Source organism: Lactuca serriola, chromosome 1 (assembly GCF_051521515.1).
Source record: "Lactuca serriola cultivar US96UC23 chromosome 1, Lser_US96UC23_V15, whole genome shotgun sequence".
Lineage (NCBI taxonomy): Eukaryota > Viridiplantae > Streptophyta > Magnoliopsida > Asterales > Asteraceae > Lactuca > Lactuca serriola.
The window spans coordinates 146,472,559-146,480,015 of record NC_136408.1 but is presented as its reverse complement, the minus strand read 5'-3'; the positions used below and the strand labels follow the sequence as shown (position 1 = coordinate 146,480,015).

General features: G+C 38.0%; 1 protein-coding gene and 1 long non-coding RNA gene across 2 annotated transcripts; both read left to right on the top strand.

Moving 5' to 3' along the window:
• The first annotated feature begins 1,089 nt into the window (after window positions 1-1,089).
• LOC145071288 (uncharacterized) lies at window positions 1,090-1,569 on the top strand. The gene is made up of 3 exons (XR_013690361.1): window positions 1,090-1,197; window positions 1,343-1,432; window positions 1,523-1,569. It is a non-coding gene; the product is annotated as an uncharacterized LOC145071288 (long non-coding RNA).
• Window positions 1,570-2,423, top strand: LOC145062544 (HMG1/2-like protein). Its single transcript, XM_079010135.1, has 5 exons — window positions 1,570-1,617; window positions 1,700-1,744; window positions 1,884-1,964; window positions 2,059-2,148; window positions 2,258-2,423. Exons 1-5 carry the CDS (start codon window positions 1,570-1,572, stop codon window positions 2,273-2,275), a joined length of 282 nt encoding a protein of 93 aa, XP_078866261.1. The 3' UTR covers window positions 2,276-2,423.
• Window positions 2,424-7,457: the final 5,034 nt, after the last annotated feature.

Below are 7,457 nucleotides of genomic sequence, written 5' to 3'. Positions count from 1 at the left end.
TCCCGAAAGATCCTCAGGAAATACTTCTGGAAAGTCGCACGCCACTGGGATATCTCGAATGTTTATTTCTTCCATGGACTTACCCATGATGTGAGCAAGGAATGTGAAGTTCTTCTAATGCAAGCACTTTTGTGCCTTAATGCATGGTATAAGTCGAAGGTTGACACCGGGTTTATCTCCATAGATGATTAGGGTTTCTTGTTAGGGAGGTGAAGGCGAACGACCTTCTCGTCACTACAAGAAAATAGCCCTTTAATCGCGCAAACAATGACACTCGCTGATAGACGACGTGCATTTGTAAGTGCCCTAAAAGATAATGTCAGTTTTGCAAAATTTGAAGGATAGAGGGCACACATTTTTGCGCGCCCTAAAATTAGTGTCAGAAAAGAAAAAAAAAAGAAATGCGGAGGGCACCTTTCATAAAATGTGCGTCATGTGAATGTGTCGCTTTATAATTTTAAGTGAAACACGCATTTCAGGCGGGAAATGAAATCGACGAAAATTACCCCCGCCTATTGAATCCCAAAATTAATCCCCCGCCTATTCTACTTAGCAAGAAAAAGCCCTAGGTCCTTCATCTTCATCTTCAGTATCATCAAACATCTCGTTCATCGGATCTCTACACAATCTCCTTCTTATCAGTATCACCAAACATCTCATTCACCACCTCCGCCCTATCCACATTCCCTTAATTTCAATTTGATGCAGGTAATACACGACCAACTACAAGTCTCTCTCTCTCTCTCTCTCTCTCTCTCTATCTCTTTCTACCCCTACTGTTCAACAACAACCTAGGCACCCACCACCCCTCGTCTTCTCTCTGGTTCACCACCGCCACCAATGAAGCCCCATTGTTTTATCCAAAATGGGCCCAAAATCATGAACATAATCAAGCCCTCTTGGAATGAAAATCTTCCCGCCCAAATAGTTCTATTGCCGATGTATCGTAGCCATTTATAAGTCGATTTCCTTACCCCAGTATCCCCCAATCGCAAATGAATCAAACCCTAACCCTAGATTTTTGCTAACTAGGTATGTTTTCTTCCTCTTTTTCCTCGATGTCGACTCTAATTTTTTTTCATTTACAACCATTTTCGCTTCGATTTTTGACCTAGTTTGTTGTTTCGGTTGTTTCATTCAGGATCAAATGATGAAAGGAGGCAAATCAAGCGGTGCTACGAGGAAAGCCGATACCAAGTACGATTTAATCTAACTATGTTTAAAACATACCATCTGCTAGGGTTTAATGTTGTATTTTTTCATCTTTAATGAAATTAGGTTTTTGTTCTTCCTCAGGATCATGATTTCGGTACTTTTTAACAATTGTTTGTTGTAATTTTAGGTTGGCTGTAAAGAAGACTGCAGCCAAGGGGAAAGCAGCTAAGGATCCCAATAAACCCAAGAGACCCGCTAGCGCCTTCTTTGTGTTCATGTTAGTAGTTGTTCTTCGTTTATCACTACCTTCATGTTTTACTTCCATTTCCAAAGTTTAAATATTTTTCCTCTTGTTAATGTTATAAAGGGAGGTCTTTAGAAAGCAGTTCAAAGAAGATCACCCTGACAACAAATATGTTGCTGTTCCTTTTTGCCTTTTGTCATCGAAACTTCTTAAGCTTTGTTTCAAGTATTCTGTATCTAGATTGAGTTGAGTTTGTGTTTTTAGATTTTGATTTGGATTTCACTTGTGTATAATTATCAGGTTGGTAAAGATGGTGGGGGAAAATGGAAGTCAATGTCCGACTCTGTAAGTAGCACTTACATTACATTACTATGTTTAGTTTTTGAGGCAAAATCATAATGCTCGTCAACTTCTTAAGAATTTATAAAAAAAATGATGTAGTATTTAGTTATTTACCTCTGTTTTTTGGATGATGTGAATGTAGGAAAAGGCACCTTTTCAAGCCAAAGCTGACAAAAGAAAGAAGGAATATGAGAAGAACTTGGACACCTACAACAAAAAACTTGTAAAATCTTTGTTTAAACTTAGAATTCATATGCTTATCATTTTAATATTGTTGTTTTGATTCATTGACTTTGAGTTTGCTGCCATGTAAATAGGCTGGAGGTGGTAATGATGATGATGATGAGGATTCTGACAAATCTAAGTCTGAAGTCAATGATGAAGCAGATGAGGATGAAAGTGATGATGTATGTTTTTTTTATAAAACATAATGATATTGATACTTATTTTTTTCAGTATATGATTAATCTTTTTTAACAAATGAAACTAAATGTGGTTTTAATTTGTGTTTTGTAGGAGGAAGATGATGACTGAATCAAGAAAGTGGAAGTTGATTCGGTGTTGATGGTTTGATAAGTTACCTGCTTTGTAGTTTCATGTTACTGATTAGAATAGATTTGGCTTTTATGGTGCACAGGAAAAAGGAAATGTAACTTTGGTTTGATAAGATGTTCTAGTTTTTCCAAATTAAATTTTGTAATCATTTTTTTTAGTTTTATTTTATTTATTTTTATTTATTTATTTATTATTTAGGAGTTGTTTGATCATCAGAGTCAAAATTATTTTCAATTTTGTAGAATTGTCACCTGTGACTTTTGTTCTTTTTTGTGTTCATGTTTATGTTTACGGAACTGTTAGCTAGGCTAGACACATATCGAGATCCTACCATTTATGCATAAGAGTCTTTTATTTTAATTCTATTTTTCCTTTTTAGTTTTTTTTGCTCGACTTGTGTTGTCTATTTTATGATGATTCCAGACCTCTGATCCGAATTATAGGCGATCGATTCCCATGGCAAGTGAAAAGTGCTATTTTGTCAACTTTGACCATCATAATAGCAAAAGGTAGGATGGCACTTAAACCTTTTCTCTTACAGCCACAAACCACCTTTGTCAAATTCTTGCAGGACAACCCAAGGTAAGACTTGTTTTATACTACTGTCTTTTGTTGATTATTCGACTTACAAGGGCATTCTCGTCAATTTGCAGGAGTGTTCGTTCAAGTACTGCTCTTGCACTTGGTAAGCTTAGTGCACTAAGCACAAGAGTTGATCCCCTAGTTAGGGGTCTTCTATCTAACCTACTTGCATCAGATGGTGGGGTTCGTGAGGCAATATTGGTCGCCCTAAAAGGTGTTGTCAAGCATGCTGGAAAGAGTGTTAGTGGTCCCGTTAAGACACGTGTTTTTGATCTCTCAAACGAGTTGATCTAGAACGATGATGACCAAATACAAAGCTCTTCAGCAAGAATTCTAGGCATCATATCAGAGGTTCAGTTCAGTACATTCACTTGCATTTATAGCATCTGTTCCACCTCTGGGATTTACCACCTATGTAATTTCACAACAGCACCTGTCAAAATTTGGTTGTGAGTGCAGGTGAAAAAGAAACGAGCTGGTCGGGATGGAAAAATAGATGGGCTGGTCCCTCCCTAAAGTAACCACATATGGTAACTCATGTCGTGTCACTGGACCATCTGGTTGTGTGTAAAAGCTCAATTGCACAGCCTCCCGCCATAATAATAAGATATAAAGATGCTGTGAACAAGGGGATCTTGCTCCAACCAGTGCTATTATACCTTTCTCGGTACAAATGGAATCTAAAAGTGTTGATGCTTTTTATTTTTATTTTCAAATCATAAGTATATATTTATTTGCTGATTTTTCAAACATAATGTATCATGAAAAACAGGGCATTAAACTTTATTTCCTCCTTAACAACCAAGTTGCCTGATGTGAAAGCTTCTATGGACATATTCATCAGCAGAATATTGATAGATTATTAGTCACTTTCCGATCCAAAAGCATACAAGAATGATCACCCACAACTTATTCAAATATGCACAAGTACCTTCAGGTAAGAATATTTATGTGTGTTTGGCCTTATATGTTGGATTTGGGGAACAAAGAGTCTTCCAAATATGAAGAAAGCTCCTACTTAAGGATACTTTTGGACAGCAGAGATGCTTGGTTAGGTCCTTGGATTCCTGGAAGGTATACACTTGTTACATATCAACTTTAGGGGGCGTTTGGTTTGTAGGATTTATCAAGAATTGGAATTCAATTGGTTGTATATAAGTAAGGATTTGAATTCAATTGTATATAAGTAAGGATTTGGATGATTATTTGTTAGTTTTATAGGAATGTATAATCCATGTTAGCAATGTACATTAAATTTTATGCAATGGATTGTATTTTTTGTATATGATATTTTATTTCTGTTATGAGACATTAAATGCAAATGTAATTTAAAAATTAATAAATATATAAATATTTTTTAGAACATTTAAAATTATGATACGCAAAAATGTGTGTCATCTTCATTTATGACATGGCCTTTCTTGACTGGGGCTTCCTTGATACGCATTGCGTGTCATAAACACGCGCGTCGTAAGGTTACGACAGGCGAATGCGTGTCATCTTCTTTTATGACAGGGGCTTCCTTGATACGCATTGCGTGTCATAACCACGCGTCGTAAATGCGCGTCATAAATGCACGTCGTAAATGCGCGTCGTCTCTCATTATGACAGGGCCTTCCTTTGACGCGCATTTGCGCGTCGTCTGAGTGTTTTACGACGCGGAATGAGCGTCGTAAAAGGCCTTTTTTCTAGTAGTGCGTGGAACATAATGTCAGCATGATGGGGGCTCAACTAATCCATGCCGATGATCACATCGAAACTCCTAATATTTACGGGCATCACATTTATTTGGAAAGTGTGGTGGTTTAATGTTAACGTGAACCCTACATAGATATATCTAGTTGATTTTGTTTTCCCATTAGCCATTTCCACCGTGAAGGCTTCATTGAGCTTCTGGGCTTGTTGATTTTGTAAGTGTTTAAACTTGTTACTAACGAAGCTTCACTCCGCTCCACTGTCGAATAAGATGCATGTGTATGTGTTGTTAATGAGGAATGTACTGGTGACGATAGTGGGGTCCTAAACCACTTCTCCTTGTACCATGATCAACACTCTTCCCGATCCTCTGTTCCCTTGATTATTGACATTAGGGTAGTTGCATTTGAAATGACCAGTTCTCCCATACACATAGCAGGTGTGATTGGCCCCAACATTGTTGTTGTTGTTTCTATTGTTGCGGTTGTTGTTGTTGGTGTTGTTGTTGTGGTTTGATTGTTGGTTCTGAGGTGGATAGGTCCTACAATATCTTGTTGTATGACCTTTTTGGTTGCAATAGATGCAATACCTCTCCCTGCATTTTCCATGATGATGGAAATTGGATTTGATGCATTTTGGAAGACTTCCAGCATACGGTCTTGCTGGTGTGGTTGTAGTAGGTGTCATCGCCATATAGATAGCTACATCATGTCGTTTCTTTGAGGATCCTTGGGTTGGCTGCCCCTTTCTCTTATTCCAAGACTCTCGTTTCTTGCTCTTAAGTTTGGGGTTTGGAGTGCCTTGATAATTTGTCACTCGTTGGTTTTCGGGGTTGTTACTTCGGTTGGAGTGGTGAACACTATTCCTACCTTTGTTGGTGTTGTTAGCATTGATTTGTGCTACAACAGTGGTTATGGCAGCTGTTACAGCAGCTTGGAATGTAGCAAAGTCCATCTGCATGATTGGTATCTCACGGGCATGCTTGTTATCTTTGTGGAATGACATTTTCTGCTGCATGATGATAAGTAAGATTGTAAGTAACGATGATCATTTCTAGTTGTACTTTATAACTTTGCGTTTATCGGATGATTCATGATGTTTCAATCTACATCCCTATGATGCATTTATTGTAATTGATAATCATAGATTTGGCACGATCGCTACGTCTATCCTTAGAGTATATAGGTTGTTTTGGTTTTGTGATCCTCAAGTATCTAGCGGTCTCGAGGGTTGGTTATGCATACCAGTGAATTTATGAAATAACACAATGTAAGGAGAACAAATAGTTGTCTCATTAGTGAATACCATCTTAGCAAACGAAAGAGAGTCATAACAGATAGTAGTGGGAGGAAAAGAAAATGTTGATCCTATTCGTGGCGGAAAGTGTCTGGGGTTGTGCTTATGAAGTGGATGTACCCTAGAGATGAGCTACTTGTCGCTCGGTGTCTCGTAGTCGTGCCTCCTGAACTAATTGTCTCGCTTGGGAGTCCCCGATCACTTCCTATGTTTGTCTCTCAACTCTCTCTACAACAGCCTGCTTTTGGTTCATCTGATTGTATGTGTCCTGAGCTCGTTTGCCAATGTCTTGGGTGTGTCGGACCATGACTGGGAGGCCAGGTTAGCTGGTCCTCCATGACTAAGATCGAAAAGATCTTGGGTCATACCGTAGGGAAGTCGTATCCCCTGCTGGCGAATCTATCTCCAATATTGTGTGCCCATGGGGGCGTGGGGCCATCGGGGCCTATACAATAAGCCGGTACTTTGGCCCTGTATGGAGGATTGATGACCTCGGATTCTGTATCCGAGTCATAGTCATCATCACCCTCGAGCTCTTTCTCTTCAAGGTTCACTACTGGCTCGGCGGTTTCATCTATAAGTTCTACTTCATGTTCTTCCTCTGGTTCTTCCTCTTAGTCTCCTTCTTGGTCTTCCTCTGGGTCGAGCCACCCTGCCTGTCCCTGACTAGGGAGATACGGGTTTCCTGTATAATGATACTCATCTATAATGTATTGCACGAAAGGGTATAAATACTAGAAACAAATAGCACACCAAATACTCCTATAGTATTTTAATTTTGTTTAGGTTTGATTCTATAAGCTCTTTGGATAATTAAATGGTAAGTTTTTGATTCATTGACCATCACATTTACTCCCAAACACATCTTGGTCATATTTTGAATGAATGTAGTTGATCAGGCTACATTCACCCCCAATACAACTACATAACAGCCCGAGTTTAATAGCAATGTCCAAATCTTCCAAAGTCTTTTACTAAGTGTTATTTTAATATAAGCACATAAGCATAGAATTTTTATTTTGCTCAGAGTTGTTTATTCCCATTATGTTTATAGTTGCATATCATGTATGATTAGATATGTTAGTTCACTATAAACAAAGCTCTGTTACCAACCTGTCACACCCTCGAACCGGTCGGCGGAAACGTCCGAGGGCTAATATGACTATCAATTGAAATATCGTCACGATGAATATAAATGAAACATAACACATACATCACCAACATTACATAGTACAACTGTCATTGTTCACATCAAGTACATTGTTTACATTACATAATCCCAAAATATAAATTGTTTGATGACTGGCATCTCACAAAAGAAAATTTCGAAACACATTTGATGATTCTTCATTCTAACGGTTACCTGAGAATACAAGTTATTTTGAAAACGGTCAACATATTTAATGTTGGTGAGTTCATAAGCATGTTTGATGTAAAAAAAAAGTTTGTATTGTTTGTAAAACCCAGAAAATCCGGTATTTTCTGTAACAAAAGCTGTTTACGAAAAAGATGTGATGATCCCATACGTGTATATGCATATGATTTCAAACGTGTAAAATGAATAATATTTGGTAATTGTTCCTTGTAT

Bases quoted from the DNA above. Each gene is read 5' to 3' on its own strand.
- LOC145062544 (XM_079010135.1), top strand. From the start codon at position 1,570: ATGTTGCTGTTCCTTTTTGCCTTTTGTCATCGAAACTTCTTAAGCTTT. The intron at 1,618-1,699 runs GTTTCAAGTATT...TATAATTATCAG, and splicing joins ATCGAAACTTCTTAAGCTTT to GTTGGTAAAGATGGTGGGGG. The intron at 1,745-1,883 runs GTAAGTAGCACT...ATGTGAATGTAG, and splicing joins GGAAGTCAATGTCCGACTCT to GAAAAGGCACCTTTTCAAGC.